Source organism: Castanea sativa, chromosome 1 (genome assembly GCF_040712315.1).
Source record: "Castanea sativa cultivar Marrone di Chiusa Pesio chromosome 1, ASM4071231v1".
NCBI classification, from domain to species: Eukaryota; Viridiplantae; Streptophyta; class Magnoliopsida; order Fagales; family Fagaceae; genus Castanea; species Castanea sativa.
Window position 1 is genome coordinate 37,108,899 of NC_134013.1, and position 21,557 is coordinate 37,130,455.

General features: G+C 32.0%; 2 protein-coding genes across 3 annotated transcripts; both read left to right on the top strand.

Annotated features, from left to right (window-relative positions):
• The first annotated feature begins 207 nt into the window (after positions 1–207).
• Positions 208–6,923, top strand: LOC142621660 (G-box-binding factor 4-like). Of its 2 annotated transcripts, XR_012841825.1 has the most exons (5): positions 208–1,192; positions 1,298–1,369; positions 2,548–2,577; positions 6,445–6,580; positions 6,680–6,923. XR_012841825.1 is itself a non-coding variant. In XM_075794987.1 (4 exons), exons 1-4 carry the CDS (start codon positions 653–655, stop codon positions 6,523–6,525), a joined length of 723 nt encoding a protein of 240 aa, XP_075651102.1. In that variant the 5' UTR covers positions 208–652; the 3' UTR covers positions 6,526–6,923. The 2 variants fall into 2 exon arrangements, 1 of the variants encoding a protein (XP_075651102.1); XM_075794987.1 differs by having other exon boundaries at positions 6,445–6,923.
• Positions 6,924–16,509: 9,586 nt separating this feature from the next.
• LOC142621939 (uncharacterized) lies at positions 16,510–19,969 on the top strand. Its single transcript, XM_075795320.1, has 4 exons — positions 16,510–16,840; positions 16,947–17,059; positions 17,174–17,539; positions 19,695–19,969. The coding sequence occupies exons 1-4, from the start codon at positions 16,702–16,704 to the stop codon at positions 19,755–19,757; spliced, it is 681 nt and encodes a 226-aa protein (XP_075651435.1). The 5' UTR covers positions 16,510–16,701; the 3' UTR covers positions 19,758–19,969.
• The last annotated feature ends 1,588 nt before the right edge of the window (positions 19,970–21,557 follow it).

The following is a 21,557-nucleotide window of genomic DNA, read 5'->3' on the forward strand; positions in this document are numbered from 1 at the left end:
CTCAAGACACGCTTATTGATTTAATAGTAAATAAAATCTAATTTGAAGAAAATTTTACATAAAGAATATAAAAAACTTGTGATGTGAACATTAAAATTTTAAAATTCACATTTCATATATATATATATATATATAGAGAGAGAGAGAGAGAGAGAGAGAGAGAGAGAGAGAGAGAGAGAGCCACTTCTATCGTTTCTCTCCACACACACACACACACACACACACACACACACGCCAAAAAAAAAAAAAAAAAAAAAAATTGAGCCACTTGATCACCTAACAATAATAACAAAAGAAGGAAACAAACCCCAAATAATCGTTCAACCGGCTCTCCACACAAACCCCCCCCTCCTCCAGCTAACAATATATATATATATATATATATATATACATTCTCTCTCTGGGATCCCAATCAATCCATCAATTATTGATTAAAAAAAAAAACCCTTCCCTTCCCCTTGCCCTTGTATTAACACAAGAAGAAGAAGAAGAATTTATAAACAAACACTCTTCAGACTCACTCTAACTTCTTCACTACTTAGCAGCTGAGACACTAATAAAATGAAATGAAATGAAGGAGGACGACGGACCCCTCTTAGCTTTTTATTATTATTAGTATTATCATATTAGAAACAAAGAAATTAGGCAAAGCATGGCGTCGTCGAAGGTGATGACGAGAAAATCGGATCTACCTACAACACCACGCTCTTCTTCTTCTTCTTCTTCTTCTTCTTCATTATCGTCCCCTACCAAATCGCTCGATCAAACCACCACCACCACAGACTCTTCCCTCCTCCTCGACGCCCAAATCACCCTTATCGAAACCCCTAATCCCATTCCCATTTCTAAAACCGTCGATGAGGTCTGGCGCCAGATCGTCTCCGGCGAGCGCAAGGTCTGCAAGCAGGAACAACACGACGACGAAATGATGACTCTGGAGGACTTTTTAGTCAAGGCCAGGGCGGTACAAGACCAAGACGAAAACGAAGAAGATGTGAAGATGAAGAAGGAGGAGCGCCTTGGTGGTGATTCCATTCTCGCCTTCCCTAATAATAATAATAATAAAAATGGTTCAGCCAGAGTCGGTAAGAGGCCTCGCGTGTTGGAGCCCTTGGATAAGGCTGCACAGCAGAGGCAACGCCGCATGATCAAGAACCGTGAGTCTGCCGCAAGGTCCAGGGAGAGGAAGCAGGTACCATTACCATTATTATTATTAATAATTAGGTTTCCAGTTTTTCATTTCTAAAATTTTCATTTCTTTCATTCATTTGCCTTATGTAATTATTTATTATAATAGGCATACCAAAATGAGTTAGAATCACTAGCTGTTAGACTAGAAGAGGAGAATGGTTTGCTTCTTAAGGACAAGGTACTACTACCGCTGCTTTTTATTTTTTATTTATTTATAGGATTATACAAAATTATTCTCTTGTTGATTTACACTCTTTTGTTGGAGACATAGACTTTCTTGATCATGTTTTTCATGTTGGTATATCCAACAACAAAAAGCCTTGCCTTCCAATTACTTGGGACTTGCTCTCTGCAATATTCAATTCTGTTTGACCTTTCTATTTCTCTAGCAAAATGTAAATGTTTACGTTTTTATTCATTTTCTTTTCAATGCTAGGCTTCTTTATTCAGTGCCTCTGCAATTACTAATCCTAAAAATTAATATCAGTGACTGTGTACAATTTAGTATGGAAGAAGATGGCAACTCATTTTAGATGACTGATTATAGAAATCAAGCCTGCGTACATCTTGCGCCTTTTTCCTTTGTTATATGTGAATAAATTGAGTCTTGCAGGAATTAGGATATGTATCACAGATGTGTATATATTGTGCATTGTTAAACTGAGAAGTATGTTGAATTTATTTAGATCTAATTATTAGTTTGCTGGCTCTGTTTTTCTTTTACTTTTTACTCTTTTTTCTTTTCTTTCTTTTGTGTGTGTGTGTGTACGTGTGTGTGGTGGTGATGGCATGTTTCTCCACTCTACTTTTAAGTTCTAACCATGCTGCAAGTTATATGCTCAACTTCGAACTTGGATTTCGACCTAATGTAGTTTGCAATTAGCATGCTTTTCTTTTAGGGTTTGTATTATTCTCGCACTACATAGATGCCCCTGATGCCAGTAAGCTATTACTGTGGGATAAACATTTTAAGAATAACATCAACATTTTAGCCGAGGATCCATGTGGTTTGAGTGAACTAGGCTTTAGTTACATGGTAATGGATGGCATTATCCCTGGGTTCTATAAAATTGTCATATCCATGCTGGCAAGGTGATATTTCATTTTTCCGTTATGGAATCTGGTGCTGCTTGAGAATTGATTAGCTATGATCAAATCCAAATCAGCTTCGCTACAGCATCAAGTATTTGTAATCTATAACAAGTTTGGTTCTGATTCCATGTTCATTCCCTTTTTCTGATGCCATCAAGTTTATTCCCTTTAATTATTACACTGTGTCATGTAGTTTAGTGGGAATTCCTTAATAATAATAATAATTGTTTCTGCTATTAAATATATTTTCCTTTTCTTTTGCAGGCTGAGAAGACTAAGGAAAGGTTTAAGCAGGTGCTGCTTTTTCTTTTTACGTTGCTATTCTTTTATAAATATAGCACATGTCTGCATTTGATTATTTTGTGCTTTTTTATCAAAAGGAAGTTATTGTAGATTTAGATGGTGATTGATTTGAGGGAAAAAAAAAACATTTGAAACTGAAAACCTCTTGTTTTGTTATTTATATTTACATTTTCCTGTTAAATGTTTATGTTGGAGCTTGGAAATTAGGTGTTGAGAATTACTCTTTTTACTTTGAGAAATTGGATAATATCATTAAAATACTGAAAAAGGAAATAACCTCGTGAATTTTTGCTATTTAAAAAGGAAATAAACTTGGATTTTATGATTTACTAGCCTTGTATAACCCATGCTGTGCGGGTTTTTATTTATTTATTTATTTATTATTTTTAAATTGGCTAGTAATTGGTTAGATTGCTTAAATGGAAAATCTGGTTATACATGTAAGGAAAGGTGTTACCAAAGCATAATTAATTCCATTAATAAGGTCTGCATATATTTTCGTTGAACTGTAAATTTCATGGGTTTTATGACAATATAAATTGCATCTATAAAAAAGTAACTGTATAAATTGTGGCTGACTGTTGAGTTTTAAGAGCATTTTTTAAATTCATGCACTTGCAAATCAGATAGACAAAATCTGTTTGTTACCATCTCTTGTTCATGGAGTCCAAATAGTATTGTTATGTAATTATTGCAGCAACTTTCAATTCTATGCCATGTAGTATCCAATGAATTTTTTTTCCCTTTTCATTCTTGCATTTGTTGATGTGATGTTTCAAAACACGATGCATGCAATGCATTTTCCATTATTATTGCAGAGGAGTTACTGCCAGAACATACTTTGTCTTGTTAATTCTTTTTATTAATTTTTTCTCAAAGTAGAACTTCTCACTTCTTTTATGAATTAGTGTAGAGGTTGTCTCTAATTCTAATAGAACCAGTGATAAATGTTGCATTTTACCATGGGCATTGCATGGTGGTTCCTTTTTTCAAAACATTTTTAAAATAAAATTTCTCCTTTGTGAACTGTTCTTCAAACCTCTTTTTTTTTTTTAAAAAAATGAAAAAGACACAAAGCAAGTATCTGGCATATTTTTTTACTTGTTTCTAAGGAAGTAAAATTCACTGAAAATAGTTTTAAAGGTATGTTTCTTTTGAATTTATAAAATCATACAGATGACTTATTAATGGATTCGTCACTTACATACATGTCCAATTCAGGTAGTCTTCAGTGCAATTTGAAGTGATTTTTGCATATAATTTCTTTTGATAGGTTGTTTATTAGGTTTGGTCCCTTCTGATTCTGCATTATTTTTCCTCATGTTTCTATTTGTTTGCAAAGTTGTTTATGTTGCCGTTTTGGTTGTATTTATGTTAAACTTCATTTCATATTCTGGTGGTAATGACGTTATGTACATATGGTTGCTCAAAAGATTCATTGCATTTAAATTTATTCGTATATAGTTATGATCAAGTATTGCTTCATTTTCGTTTATTTCAGAACATTTTTTAAATAAAACTTCTTTCTTTTTGATTTTTTCTTCAAATGTCTATTTTTATCAAAAAGACTCAAAGCAAACATCTTACAGTTTTTTAATTGTTTCAAAGGAAGTAAATTCGCTGAAAATAGTTTTAAAGGTAAGATATTAGAATTTATATCATACAGATGACTTATTAATGGATTTGCCAATGAAGTATATGTCCAATTCGGGTAATTTGAACCAATTTTGCACATAGTTTGTTATAGAATTTCTTTTGATAGGTTTGTTTATTAGGTCTGGTCTCTTCTGATTTTGCATTTTTTTTCCTCGTGTTTCTATGCATAACAGTTGTTTATATTTCATTTTTGGTTGTATTATGCTAAACTTCGTTTCATATTCTGGTGGTAATGACATTTAGTCCGCGTGGTTGCTCAAAAGATTCATTGTATATAAATTTAATTGCAACTGAAGTTATGATTAAGAATGCTTCATTTTCCTTCTCTTTGGCTTTTAATACCTATTCAATTTTATTTTTATTTAGTGTTTGTAATTACTATTTAACATAACCCTACTATTAAGGTGGCATACTCTTGCATAGTTTGCATACCTCATGACAGTGAGCAATTTTAGAAATGTTAGGACTGTAATTTTCCTAAGAATCTGCTTTGAATATTTAATAGAGATTTGGATACCATAAAATGTTTTATGATGTTGTCTCAACTCTAGTTAGTAGAATGAGTCTATGAGAGGAGTTTCATTCAGGGTAAAAACAATTATCACCCTTCTGGTGTGCCTTAAAATACTAAGATACTTGGCTCCCTTGTACTTAGATTCGTTAACCAATTTGGTTAATTTTCATGGAATTTAGTGATGTTATAAGTGTTAACATCACCTATTAATGTAGAACTTTAAAGAACCACCGCACATCCTTGGTGCGATGGTCACTCCACAATTATAAGTACTTGTGGGGTGTGGGGGCAATGGCTAGGGTTCAAATCTCCAGGAGGAAATTTCACACACGTATACACTTAGATTAAGCTAGAATAAAATTTCTATCTTGTATCAAAAAAGAACTTTAGAGAAAGACAGTTCTAACCTCTTAACTCACACCTTAAAGATTACTCATCTACCTACCATATCACACCTTCTCAAACTCAATTAAAAGATAATATGTAGTGCAGTCATTGAGAAATATTATGACCTTTATATGCTTGAATTTACTAAATAACCAAAAACGTCTAGGTCATTATTGTGAACAGAGTTGTTAATGAGTAATGAGTAAATGGATCAGTCATTTGTGTTGGCTCCATTAGAAATAGCAAAAAGTTTCAGGGGTAGGAGGTGTTGAGAAAGATTCAACTTTGTTTTGTACTAATTAGAAAACTTTGAGCAAACCTCTGGTCTACATGTTTTGTAGCACACAATGAATTTTATAACTTTTGAAGCCTAAAGGTTTTGTCAAAAGTTTTGATTGAGAAAAGTGAGATATTATCAAAGAAAAAAAAAGTTATGAGATTATCAATGTAAAAGAGAAAAAGAATATAGGTTTAATTCTAGGATTCTAAAGGATTAAAAAATCCAAGTCATGAATATAAAATGAATGAGATGAAGTAAAATAGAATGAACAAAGTTTGCCTACAAACTAGTTTGTAGGCCATGGCTAAAGACTCCCATCATATATATTTTTATTGGATATGTGAATTTTGACAAATCCATCATTAGATTGCATTTTCTTATTATAATATTCTTCATGCTTGCAAAATTTCAAGAAGATAAAAAATAGATAAATGATGTGTTATCAATCAAATGTTTGAATTTCAAGTATTTGTAGTCTTAAATTAGGCATAAAATATAAATTTATGGATCGAAGAGTAAATAATATTTGATTTGAATGAAATTTGACATGCATTTTCAAAACATAGAGAACATGCTATCTAATGGTTACATTTTCAAAATATGTAGTCATGTTAATTTTTTAGTGGGAGTTTGTAGCCCTTGCTAGTTTGTAGGCAAGCTTTGTCCAAATAGAATATGCAGTAAGCAATATGGTTATCTACGATGATGCTAGTTGCATTTTAATCCTTTTTGGGGAACACCCCAATAGGTTCCCATAGAACATTTAATCCTGGGAAGGTCATTTTTGTGAAGGGTGTGCTAGGTTAATTTGGGAGGATTGTTATAGTAACTCAATTTAAGGATACTGATCAACTTAATTTTTACTGTACGAGACTTCACCAGTTCATGATTTAAACTTTGAGCATCAGTGTTTGTACAGTTCTGAAACACGTTAGAGAGGATTTGGAAGTGTTCAGACCAGATCAGGAACAATAAGGGTCTAGTAAATAACTTCACAGTTGACATTTTTTTTCCCCTGCAGATCATGGAAAAAGTTATCCCAGTTGTGGAGAATCGAAGACCACCACGGGTCCTCCGAAGAGTTCGCTCCTTGCAGTGGTAGATTTTATATGCTTGAGGTGTGGAATGAAAAAGAAACACCCTTCACTGACATAGGGGTATAAAGTAAAACATTGGAACTGGAAATTAATCATCTTTTAAATTAGATATTCCAACCCGATGGTTTGTCTATAAAAGCAATCGTGGTTTGACTACAGGAAAAAAAGGGATTGCAACCCATCTCTTGAAAGGAAATTCCTTATAGCTGAAGAAAAAGGAACTTATGTTGGAGTTAATGATAGAAATGAAGTTGAATTATATTAGCAAATGTTGCACTGTGAGTTTGTCTCCCTTAAATGCTGATGTATGGGAGCAACAGAGGATTCTGGACTAGTATATAATGTACTTATCTATGTCTTGACAGCTTTGGATGAAAATAGAAATGAGTTTGTTCTACGTTAAGTAGGCGTTCTTTGTGATTGTCTGATGTCTCCTTATAGGTGATCAATTGTATCTTAATCAAGGATGGAATCAGGAATTTTATTTTGGGGTTGCATTAACAATAGGTTTTATAAAATTATGGGTAAACTACATATTTAATCCTTATCATTTACATTATATACCATATTTCAATTTGGTTTCTAACTTTTCAATTATGTTAATTGGTTTCTAACCTTTTTGTGTTGTGTCAATTTAATTTATGTTATTATCTCTTGAATAGAAATTACTGACGTGATAAACAACTAAAAAAAAAAAAAAAGAGTTTATTGCCACATCAATGGAAATTATTATTATTATTATTATTTTTTGTTGTTAACTACGTCAGCAATTTCTATCTAAGAAATAACGGCAAAAACTAAATTTACACGAGATTGAAAGGTTAGAGACTAAATTGATATAATTGAAAAGTTATAGATCAAATTGAAATAAGTGTAAAGGATAAAAACCAAATACGTAATTTATCCTAAAATTATAAAGTTATAATCTAGTGGAAATTTTAGTAGAAAATAAAGGTGGAATAAAGATGTCTGTAATTAGGAGGGTTAAATTGAAACAATGTGAGGTTTGAATTAGGGATGACAATGGGATGGGACGGGTCCGAAGGATGGGGTCTTTGTCCTGTATGGTTTTGTTTTGCTTTATCCTTGATCTGACCCGCATGACAGAAAAAATTTTCTTGCCCCATTTCTACCTCTTGGGGACATGTGAAATCCCGTTTCACCTTGTAAAATTCTACTTATTAATTTATCCACAATTATTATAATTTTTTTATAGTAAAACTTTTTTTTGTTAATAAAAATATACTTGAAATTATAAATAAATTTATCCCATCAAATTAAATTAGTTTTTAGCAAAATTTGAATAATATTTTCAAAGCGTTTAACAAGACAATATCACAACAAAAACAAAAATCTCATAATACAAAATTAATGATTCAATAGTATATAAATTTGTTTCTAATAAACACAAAAGAAAATGTTTAAATTGGTACATTATTTCCAACCTTGCTAGAGAGAGAAAAAAAAAGAAAAAAGAAAAAAAAAAAGAGGCAGAGAGCCATCTTGAGTAGAATAAATTAAGTTGATGACATGTTTGTTTAAATATTAGGGTTTTAGAATATAAAAAATTTACAACTTAACCCTTATTAATGCAGGGCAAGGATGGGGTGGGGTAGGGTGAGTTTAAAAAGTCTAAACTAATTCCCACCCCATTCTGTGGTGCAGGGTTAAAATCTCGTCCTACCACCTTTGGGGGGTAGGAAAAACCTGTGCATGACAGAGCGGGAAGAGTGGGACAAAATTGTTATCTCTAGTCTAAAGTCACGTGCATTTTTTTAAATATCCTTGTAAGTTATAACCTAGAGAGGGTGAGGTGGATAGAAATTTTTATTTTTTATTTTATTTTTTTTTATAATAGAATTAATGTTGGGCTCTTCAATAGTAATAGGTTAAATTATATGGCATAAGCCATGTCTAAATTATATATTTTCTCATCAATATTTGACCTTTGACCTTGGTTTCAAAATAATTCTTCTACTTTAAAATGTTTCAATTTTTTTTTTTTTTATTGTCATGTGATGGTTGAAAAGTGTTGACATAGAAAATGAAATTCATGAAAGCAAAGTCACTTTGATAATCTGGAGAATGTAACATAATATAAATTTTGTTTGTCATGTCAGAATTTTCCATCTATTAAATGCTAAGAGCATCAGCACTGGAGTGGATATATGGCAAATGTAAGCTCATTTTGCCCACTCTAGTGGAATTTGTAAATTCTCAGGATTGCAAAAAAATTTGCAATTGTGCTACAGTGTGATTCTACATTTAGAATCACACTGTAGTTCAATTGTAAAAAAAAAAAAAAAAATTTGTAAATAGTATCAGTTCTCTCTCTCGCCACGGTCTCTCATCTCTCTCTCCATCGTTGAACTCTTTCTCACACCAAGCCTCTCTCTTCTCTCTCATCCCCTCTCTCTCTTGCCATCTCCGCCGATTCACCCACCCATCTCCAAATCCCTTTAATTTCAAGCTTTTTCTCTCTCAGTCGGTCTCTTTTTTTTTGGGTATTTTTTTTTTGGTTTCTAGCGGTGGAGATTGGTGAGTTGTGTGAGTTTCTGCCGAGTGGTGGGTTTGTGACTGATGTAGGTGTGGGCCAAGTGGTGCAGCAGCAACGTGAGTCGGTTGTTGGTTTGTTGTTTTGATTTTGATTTTGAATTTTGATTTGGATCAATCGATGAGTGATTTGGGTTTCTATCGGTGGAGATTGACGAGTTGTGTGGGTTTTTGGTGGTGGTGGGTTGGTGATTGATGTGGACGTGAGTCAGGTGGTGCAACGGTGGCATGGGTCGGTGTTGGGTTTCTGGTTTTGATTTTGATTTGGATATCGGCGAGTGATTGGCTGGATTTTGCTTAGCGGAAGTGGGTGGTGTGACTAAGAAGGTGGACGGTGGTGGTGGTGTGATTGAGAAGGTTGATAGAGGAAGAGAAATAGAAATCAGAAAGAGGATTGAGAAATATTTTTATACTATTATTTTTATATTATTTTAATGTGTAGTATAGTAAAATAAAAGTTCGATGTTGGTGTATTATAAAATGGTATTGTATAATTGATAAAGTGAATTTTTAAGATGGTAAAATTAGATAGAATTGGCATGAACCATGTGGATGCTCTAATAAAGGATATTTTTAAAATGATTTATAAAGTATACGAACTAAATAAACGTCAAAGGTTAAGGACATAATATAGAATTTAACAAAAATAATAAAGCAAGTAGGATATCTCAAGGATCAGATGCCAACTAGGAATGGCAATGGGGCCAAGGGTGGTCAAATCAGATGTGTCCCACCCCCTCTTTAAAAAAAGACCCATGAGGCATGAAGTTCGGGACCAAAAATATACTGTGGAATTTAACAAAAATAATAAAGCGGGTAGGATTAGATGCTAACTAGGGAGCCTAGAATGTTGACATGGCATGGTGATATGGCAGAAGGGAGTGACATGGCACAAGGCAAGACAAACGTCACAAACCTAATCAATGTATTTCACGTCTCATGAGATTAGGTTGAGGTGCAAATTCTCTCTCTCTACTTTCCTCCCTCTCTCTAGAATCCTTCTCTCTATAGGAAATGAAAGCAATAATTTTCTTGCATCATTTATGTTTCAGAGCATAGGATTTGATCTTTGTTCCTTTGAGTTCAGAGAAAATTTTGCTCTATTAGATTCAGCAATTGTAGGGTTTTGTTCTACAGTTTTCAGTAATTTCACTTATCTCTAGCCCTAACCATGAAATTTCAACATTTTTCCTAGTATTTCCACCTTCAAAATATCCTAGTTCCTTCACAAAAATCCCAACCAAAACGATATGCTTCTCACCTTTACATTTCGAAAAGATCAAAAATTTTGATATGTATAATTTGCTCTTTAACTTTCTAACTTCGAGAAACCCCTTATCCTTCACTCATTACTTTTCTCTAACTCACACATTCCCCATACCTAATTGGTCTTACAAACTAGATTTGAGCTCTTTAAGAAATTTGATATGGTCAATTATGTTAAGTTGTGATTTCTCTTGCTTTATGTTGGCTATATTCTGTACCAAATTTCTTTGTAAATTCATGCATAATTTCTATGTATTTTATGGGCTTTTGTTTTAACTAGTCGCAGACACACTTGATGCATGAGAATAGATAATTATTTTGTAATTTTGATATAATGTATAATTAGCTTTTCTAAATTTGTTGAAGATAATTTACTTTCCTAAAAAATTAAACAATTTCTAAACTTTTTATGTTAAGTGGTCCATATTATTCTAAATTATGTTATAGTGCATTATGTTCATAATTTTTTTTTTCTTTACAACTAAACTTTTTAAGTTTTAAATATATTATTCAAAATTTTCATTTTCTTAAAGGAGATTATCATGATAATCAAAACTTATCACAAAATTACACTTGATATTACTCAAATAATTGATAAACACATTCAAATACACAACCAATATTGTTTTTTGATATATATATATATATATATATTTAAATTTTCACTTCCAAAATAACTAAGTACTAAAACAATAGTTTAATAAAAGCTATGAGTGGGAGAGAGAGGACTTGTAATAGGGAACTCAAAAAACAAAACACCAAAAAGTATTAAACCAAAAGAGAGTTATAACAAATGCAATGTTTCTTCCAGTTAAAGTAAAGTTGCAAGAAAGAATGAAAACAAAACAATCTTAATCAAAAATTTAAAAGGTGAAGCATAAAAATGTTATTTCCCATATAATATTTATTGACATAATTTTGTACATAAGATATGTGTTAAGTTTAGACCCTTTACCAGAATATGTTTAACCTAATATTATAGTAAGTTGATTAACAAGTTTTTTATTCAAGATTAGGTTAAACAAAAAAAAACACAAACAGTAAAGCAGCGGAAAATAAAAAACACAAAGATCTGATAACCTAAGAAAACCTAACCGGTAAAAAACTTGAGAAGGAAAAACTTGAGGAGGATTTAACCTAACTATCCTCAAGGTAAAAACAGACCCACTATGAAAAAATTGAAGTTTGTACAATAAAACTTAGATCACTAACATCATATTGCTACCTCGCGTAGAAAACTTACTACCATGACCACATGACAACTTCGAGTCCATGAACTACTTCTTTCCTTGATCTGCAGCAACCATAAGTTCTCCTACTTGTAACTTTGAGACACCTCTCAAAGGTTTTGGATCTTCTTAAAAGTTTTTTATGCAGCAACTAAATTCACCATCAAGTTTTTGATGCAAATCTTGATCTTGATAGTTTTATGTGTGTGTATGAACGTAAGCACCTCTCAAATCTCACAAAAAATTCAACACACAACTCAACAAAAGACTCTAAAAATGTGGCTAGGGTTTTTCTTTTTATACTTAGTGAAACACTTAACCCTACACATCATATGGGCTTAGGTTGGTTTGAAAATACCACATAAAATTCTTGTTCTGCGATTTTCGATCGATCAAGCCTTGCAAAAATTGACCAATAATTTCTTGCAATTACTCAATTCTAAACTTACATTTAACCAAACTTTGAGCAAGCCTAAACCTAGACTCATTATTTTGATCATGGTTTGAAAACATATACAAAGTGAAGTTCTAATACATTTAGTTTCTAAAGTCTTAGAACCTAACATTCTATTAGAAATTTGAATTTTTTTTTTTAATATCCAAACTTTCTCTCTTTAATATCAAAAGCATAGAAAATGTATATAAAAAATGGATAAGCCTAAGAAAAAAATGAAACAACTACTTTCAAGGCCTAAAATACCTAAAATATAGAAGATGTATCTCAAAATTTTATAATTAAAAAAAAAAACACAAAAATGTGAAAATTTTCCCAAACCAAACCCCTGCAAAACTATGATTCAAAACCTAATATACATACATATCCAAAATTTTCACCCTTATATCAAATAGAAAAAAAATATATACAAACACTTTTAGGACACAAACCCAAAGCCCAACAAAATTGTGATTCAAAAGATTAAAAATAAATAAATAAATAAAATCTCATAAAAATCTAATTTTTCTCTCCTTAATATTCAAAACACAAAAATCACATCTCAAAATTTTATAACAAAGAAAAAAGTGAAAGAAATAAATTATCTACACATTTGGCGAACTTCAGCTTGACAATAACTTGCTACCTCGGATAGGCCATAGCTAACTGGAAAAAAAAAAAAAAACAAAAAAAAAACAAAAAAAGAGATAAGGAATTGGTTAGGTACCAAATAAACTAAAATATCACAAATCCTGAAATGCAAGGTGATTCCCTACTTCTGTTTCCTAAGAAAACCTTTTTTTTTGGCAGTTCCTATAGTGCAACAATTTCTGAAGTGTCAATGCTCATCATGTTTGTCATAAAAGGAATTCAATTTGATCGATAGTGATAAAATTTAAAGAGAAATCAACCTTGGTATTAAATATCCAAGTGTATAACACTTATTGGACATGTCATAGATTACCGATTGAACTTTTTGCCTTCTCTTAAATTTATTTTCTTAGAGACACATTCTCCTTCAAGAAATAGTAGGGGAGAGAAAACTCTGATTTCAAATCATATACCCAATGAAATGGTACAAGCTATAGATTGTGATGCCTAATGACCCTCCACAAATATTTGATGCTAATCAATATTCTAATCCTTATTAATCACACTTAGACCAGGGTTATGTAGTACAAATAAACCACAGCTTAGAATTGCTCATAGCTTAAGATTACGTACTGTAGAACTATGTTTTGTTTGACAGAACATTTTTTTTTTTTTTTTTGTGGTTATTTGACTTATTAGTTATTTCTAATTAGTATGTTACTAACTAACTGTCACGTAAGCCAAATCTAAGTTTAATATTATAATTTTCCTCTACCATTCAAAGATGCTACACAATATATATATATATAAGCCTAACTTGTAGAATTTGTCCAATCCCCTAACATCTTAATTGTTCAAAGATTATGAGCAAGCCAAATGCGTCTGTCTTGAATGGTTTTGTACATGATTTTATATGCTGTTATGTTGATTTTGTTCTTAAGTTTTAGACATATTCTATAGCGGATGATTTGGGTCAATATATAACCGATTGTAGGTTTGGGTGTGGACGAAATAGGTGGATTTAATACTATGGATTAGGGTAATAAGTGAAGGATAAGGTTTAATTGGAGTTATAGGCTTAGGTTGCTGCATTTGCTATATGAAAATTGCTGCAGAAGTCCCAAGTTAATGAAATCACATATGTTTGGAGATATTAAGTGTATGTTTGGATTGCACTGAAAATAGGGGATGTGCGCGTCTACGTTTTTTTGTGTGGGTTTTGTGCACTGTTCATGGGACCCACAAGTATAGAATTCAATAAATTTTACTTTAAAACTAGGTCTCACGGTACTATCCACATATTTAAAAATTATTTTGCTACAGTATTTTCAGTTTTCATTTTTCAATTTTCAGTAATAAGTAGATTAGGTATGGTGAGGGAACGTAGTGGGGACTGGGTATGGAGCGGGTGTTGATGGGCTTCTTGAGTTGGAAGAAGAACCATATTAATTTATGACTTATCATTAGATATCAATCATGGTGTATCAGCGATTGCTGCTATATTAGTAAATTCTAGCATTGGGATTAAATAGGTAGCTGGTATATTGATAGAGTTTAGGCTACTTCAGTTATGTTGCAGGGGTGAGGGATGAACCGTATTAATTTATAAAATCATTATATATCAAAAGGAATGTGATAAGCTATAGTTGTTGAGTTGAATTTTCTCAAGGTTGTGTAAAGGATTAATATAACCTTGAATATAAATCTCGGCACAGTTTCTAATTGGGCTTGAAAAACATTGAATGATAACTATTTAGAGAACTTTAAAGAATGCCAAGGCTATCAATGAATGCTATGGACAGTGCTAACGTTGACCAAAAGGAAGCCATCAATGATGATAGAATCAATTCCCTTATTGAACTATAGTAAATGTGTCTTAGGAGAAAGGAAGAGTGAGAATGAGAGGAGGAATATGAAACTTTTGAACATGTGATTGGTGGACAAGAGAAGCAGTGTTAGAAGCAATGCCAATGGGAGGTTTACATGAATTTGATATTTCTCAAATCACAACTTTCTACCTTAGCAAAGTGTAAAATAGATTGTATCTCTGTGTATCACATGAGTTAGTGACTAGTCTATATATATAATAATAAGTGAAACTAAGAGAAACTCAAATTATATTTCAATTTAAAGTTTTAATTTTGCGTCATGTGTCCTAAATTCTTTATTCTTAAAGAGTTTTATTTCTTAATTTTAGAATCAAATGTGAAACCACATCATAAATATTCATTCAAGTGAGTTATTAAATACAAAAATCAAAGAGTCTAGAATAAATGAATCATAAATAAAGAAGTGTTTCACAATAATAATAATAATAAAAAACATAGATAATTTACATTTTATACTTAATAATATCCTTACAAATTTTTTTAAAAGAGTTAACAAAATATAAAAGTGACTATCAATAGTATTTAAATTATATATATAGGAATTATAATATGCATTTTATTGTATATCTTTAAATGTATCTATATATATGCATGTGGTTACAAGTTAATTACTTATAAACTCAAGATTCATCTAATTAACATCTTAAGTGGAAGTCAATACATGCCTGCACAGTACATACTCAAAACAATTCAATCCAATTTAGAATGTCACATGTTTGATAACTCGATTATTGTCAATTGACATCAATTACTAATCTTGTATAAAAACTTAGTCAACCTCGACCTGTAAACACCCCTAAGCCAACTTTGATTTGAAAGGAATGAAATGAAACCCTAAATCAATCACCTATCGTAAGTTATTCAAAGTTTTGACCTCCAAGATTTTTATCAACCAAAAAATATCTTAAAATATTTACCCAAAAGTTGTATAGAAAAATCACTATTTGGTAAAACGAGAAAATAAATAAATGGTTAATTTCCATCATCTCTAGACAACTTTTTGGGTCCTCACTCCTCAGCAGCCTCTACTAGGCAAGCGACTCGTTACCCGTTAATTGGTAATCATATAAAATTACTTGTATAATAAAATATGATTGACAATCACCAATTTACATACTATTTGATACCGTCTCCTAGAACAAAATAATGGAAAACATGTTACAACTTTTCAGTTCAACATTATGTGTTTTTACATAATTATCGATTATCCGTAGTGTGAGTTGTCAATTTTTTTTTTGTTGGGCAAAATTTTTGATTAAAGGTTAATTAATTTTTTGGGGTAAGCAATTGACATATCTAATATAATTTATGGATTGTGTTAACGGGCACCGTAAGATGTCCGTTAACAACAATCTCTTACAACTTTTTGCTATATTTATTCTACTTTTTCAACTTTTTGATAATTTTTTAGCAATTTATATCTTTTTTGATATTTTTTTAATAATCTTTTATTATCTTTATTTAATAAGATCCAATTTGAGAAATGTTAAAAAGCACCATATTTATTACATAATTAACGAGTATCCGCTGGCCACACCATGGCACATTTCTCATTTGTTTACAAATGTTTTGCTTTATGAAGGATTTCTTTTAGAGATCTTATTCTCTTCTGCATCGAAGTATGAGCATCATTTCATTTCATTACATAAAGTAAAAAGGAGTAAGCTATTCAGAAAAGGAAAACAAAATTAAAGATAATAAATTTGGATTCCCCATCTACCTAGAGAAAATTATTTAATCCAAAAATAGAGTGCAGTGCAGGCTAATAATCAGAGAGGTAATCATTTTTGAATAATAATCCCCATCATCAGCCATCAGACGATCCATTGCTTCATGTCTTTTTCTTAAAATCTTGAATCAATATATATATATATATATATATATATATATATATATATTTTTTTTTTTTTTTTCAACAAACAAAATCATTCGACCTTTTACTGTTAAAAATCATAAAACCACACAATCCCCAATATCTCGACCTGTCACCCATTCAAAGTTCAAATTCTCCCCAAGAAAAGCCAAACAGTTCTGCCATTTTAACAGTCTCTCTCTCTCTTCACATTTTTTCAAAACTCTCTTTTACTTTCTCAATGACCCAGAGAGGCCAAAGGGACAGAGATAAAGCAACAAAAGTAGTCCAAAACCCCTCAAGTTTACTTTAATCTAATCCATCTTTATCCTTTCCCCTCAAAGAAACAAAAACACACATTACAGCTCATGAAGGTCCCCTCAATGCTCATCATCTTCTTCCTCTCTCTTTTTGCTTTAATTTTGCAGCTCTCTCACTCCACCACCATACTAGTAGATGGAGTTTCAGAATGGAAGAATCCAGCTGTTCATATAGGAGACTCCATCAGTAAGTATTACATGGCTCACAAAAAGAGGTTTTTATATACCATTGTTTGTTTGGGCTAGCAACTAACACGTATAAGTTGTTCTCTGCTTTGTCTTTTGTACCTCAGTTTTTAAACACAATTACTACAACCTCTACATTTTCCAGAACCAAAGAGCCTTCAATCTCTGCAATTTCACTCAAGCCACACTTCTCAGCAAACTTAATTCAACCTCTTACACGGTATGTCTCTCTCTCTCTCTCTCTCTCTCTCTCTCTCTTAACTACATACGTACTTCATCTAGGTACTCTTAAAAATGGCTTTGTTTTCTCTCTGATCATGTTTTATTTTTAAAGTGGCACCCATCACGCCCGGGATTCTTCTACTTCACCTTCAACAATGGCACTTTGAAAACATGCGAAGCCTCTGAGAAGTATGCAGTAAAGGTGACTCAAAGTTCCACTAATCTGGGTCCATCTCCAGCTCCAGCTCCCTCTTCCGGCGGAGTTGTAGCATCTTCTCCAGCATTCCCGTGGCCATTCCATCCTCGGCAAGCCGATTCGCCGAGTCCGGCACCCAGTGTTAGTTCTTCGTCCATAGAGCCTGATAAAGGTGGGGGTATACCATTTATTAACAGTAATCCTGCGGTGCCTTTACCTACTGGTGAAGTCGACTCTGCTACTATATTTCCTTTACCAACCTCCGCCCATGGAGGACGACAGGTATATATGCATTATGCAACTCTCTCTCTCTCTCTCTCTCTCTCTCTCCTATGGACAACCATTTTTACATGTCCCTGTTAACAAATTATAAAATTGAGTGTTTATTTTGTATTTTTGAAAGTAAAAGTGAGTGTTTCCAAATTTGTTTAAACTAAGACTTAGTTAGGGTTACATTTTTTAGGTTATTTTTTTAAGATTCTGCTATGTGAATTTTTTTTAGATGAAAGTATATTTTTCAGTTAAGTAGTCACATAACTGAATCTTAATAGAAGAACCTAACGAATAACACCTAAAATATTGTACCTAAATTTTTCCATTTAATTTATATATATGTATGTAAATACCTAACACAATAAAAAGTATCTAGAAGCTTGAGGTCTCAAATTTTGTATACTACATATTTATTTATATTTATAGGATTTTCTATAGTTTTAAAAACTGGACCGGTCAAAGAATTGGAAAGAGAAATGGTTCTTGGTTATCTAGTCTGATTGGGATCGAATTGAAAGTCCAACTGGTGACATTATAAATACTTTAATTAATAAATTTAAAATTAAATAAATGTATAATATTAATAACTTATCATATTTGATATATATATATATATATATATATATATAATATTTAAAAGAGTTTTCAACTATTCATGCCTTATACTAAATAAGTATAAACAATAAATAAACATTACAAAAATGATAATTATTTTATAACAATTATCCCCCTATAATCTTTTACAATATAATTGAAAATTATAGATTTAATTGGACTCCCCTCAAATAAAATTTAATATGATTTTATAAGTTTTTTTTATAAATACTTTTATACTGTAAAATAAATGGTACACAATTAGATACTAGTTGCCTATAAAGTTACAATTTAAAATGTAAATATTATTTTATATTTCTTTTGAAAAAAATAGTATCCCAGTAATGCTAGAAGCACAAATTTTGCCATAATTTGTTTATATGACAAGTTATGAGTAGTAGAATTGTGAACCCACTACTTTTACTATACCATTTATGACTTACCATATAAACAAATTGTGTAAAAAATTATAACCCTAGCATTTTCCTAATATTCCACCCTCCACCACTAATATAAATTCAAAAGTAATAATATTATATATATATATATATATATATGTAAAAAAGAAAAGAAAAGAAAAGTAAAGCCACCTGTGTCACTCACTATTTCCTACTTCCCACCACTCACCTTAGTCACCTACCCTCTTAAAATAATACAACATTAATTATCCACCACTCATCTACCTCTCAAAAAAATACAACATTAATGACACAAAAACTACGTCTAGTAAGTCCTCCACTACCAATGTTTTATTTTATTTTGCTTCTCACAAAAACAATTCAATTTAAAGATCCAACTTCTCTCTTTGCATTTTGAAGAGTAGAGGAGCCAGAGAGGACTATGTCCTGAGAAATGGTAGAAAATGCAATTTTTGATGAATTGGAGCATGTTTGAAACATGTGTTTAAACTCATATTTTTAGTTCTTAAACAATATTATACGTATTTTCACACATTTTTTCACCTACATGTATTTTTAAAAAAATTAAAAATTATTGTTTAAACACATGTACCAAACGGGGCCTTGATCCCTCTCTCTCTCTCTCTCTCCTTGCCTAAATGGTAGTTGTGGTGGTGCTCCTACCATTTCAAATCTAAGAAAAATTCATTGTTTCAACCCCTCTTCAAATATCTGCAAAACCAGTTAAATCGGACCAGTTTTCAGATTTCATGGTTAAACCAGCGGTTAACGGTTTTTCTTGGTTTTTTTGTTACTTTTTGGTTTTTGTGAATAACTGGACCGGATTGATGTCCAATTTCCAGTTGAATTGGCCAGTCCGGTCCATTTTTAAAATTATGGGGTTTTCAAAATATCTTATGGGCTGAAAATGGAAAAGCTTGGCCAAATACAAAGGACACCACTGATTTAATTTTTTTTTTTTTAAAGTGATAGGGGAATGTATAACCCATAACTTTATATTGGGAATACGTGTATATATAGAAATATGTACATCTGCATATTATTATTATTATTATTATGTACAGTGGGAAAAAAATAAAGGGGTTTTTTTTGGGAGTTTACTTTTGATGGCGTACCCTGATTGGGTGTTCTTATTTCCGGTGGGAATGCAGGTGATGGTGGGGTTATTTGCGGTGGAAATGGCTCTATTATGTGTGGCTTTGCTGATGCTGTAAAAAGAGGAAGAGAGAATTGGTTGCATTTTGTGTAGTGTAAAATATATGAGTAGGGTAATGTTGAACTGGACCATATACTCAGGTCTGATCTAAAGTAGCTTTAAGGGTTATGATTATAATACCATGTATTCTTGAGTTGTGATGCCTTGGAATCATTGGCACTTTTGGTCTTCAAGTTTTGCCATGCAATCAAGTACTACTTTTCCTTTTTAGCGCTGTCTCCACTCCCCACCCTTTTTCTCCTTTCAACAATAAATAAACAAAAATAAAAATGTAGTAGCAAGACCAATGAGTGTAGAGCAGGTGATATATATATATATATATATATATATATATATATATATATGGCCTTGTAGCCGAATTGGCATCTCCCTATGTACAAAGTGCTTAGGAGTCTAGAGGGGAAATGGTTTAAACTGCGGGGTTAGCCTGCCACCACCAACACATAGGTACAAGGAATAAAACCACCACCATACACAAGCACAGCCCAACACCACCACCCATAGGTACAACCCGCCACCACCAACAACAATCTACCAGCCGCCACCAACTCCCAAAAATCAACTCAAAAATCCCCAAAATCAACACAAACTCTCAAAAAAAAAAAAATGAAGAGATGAATCAACTCCATTTATACAAAATTATACTGAACAATTTGCCAAAAATGAAAGAAAACGTGTATGGAATTATCAGAGAGAGAAAAGCCTAGAGACTTGCCGATTCCATGAATTGGAACCACCACAGACAGATTTCTCAGACTTGAACTCACCAACTCAGTTTCGAATTGGAGTCGGATTTGGACCCAAATAGTTCAAAAAAAGAAGAAGAAAAAGATAACCAATAAACAAACACTAAATAGAAAGAAGAAAAACACACTACCATACAAAGAACCGTTTCACGAATCGGGTTCCGATCAACAAACAAAGAAAAAAAAGAAAAAGAAAAAGGGAGAGGTTTGAAACTACAAAACTCCAACTAGGTTTCTGTTCAAAGAGAAAGTGTGAAACAAGAAGATGCTGGAGAAGAAAGAAGAAGAAAAAGGGAAGAGGGAGTGACAGAAGATAAGGAACAGGTGGAGAAAGAAAGAAGAAAAATGCAAGAGAGAGAAGAAAGAAAAGTCATAAAAGAAGAGAGAGAAAATGAATAAATTTTTTTTTAGCATATCTGTCTGTACCGTTTCAAAGATGGAAGGTATTGTTCATGTGTGTCAAATTTTATAGCATTTAGAACATCTCATGAGAGGGGTTTTTTGGTATTTGGTGTGCCAAATGCCAAATATTTGGCATTTGTTACACCTAATGGGAATGCTCTTACAAAAAGCTCACTCTCTATCAAGGAAGCATAGCTGATCCACCACAGGCATGGTGGGTTAACAAACAACACAAAAGCTTCTTCACTAGCCTTGCCTAATCTAGCTAAAGCATCCGCACACTGATTAACTTTTTTTATAAGTGTGTTCAATTTAAAGGTTAGGGAATGACTTCAACAAATCTTTGCAATCAGTGAGTAAAGGCTCTAATTAGTAATTGGCATTGGAGTTTTCCAATAAATGTATAACAACTAAAGCATTTAGTTCTACACACAAATTTGAAACATTTTCATTCCTAGCTAAAACAAGCCCATCCATGAGAGCCCATAGTTCAGCCATCACACTACTCAAATTTCCACAATTCAAGCACTTCCTTTAGATGTTTGGAACTTTGATTGTGTATATAAAAATGATAGGTTATAATATAACTTTAAAAAATGTTATATCATTCATTTTCCTTTTTTTTTTTTTTTGTGTATGAATTTTGACAT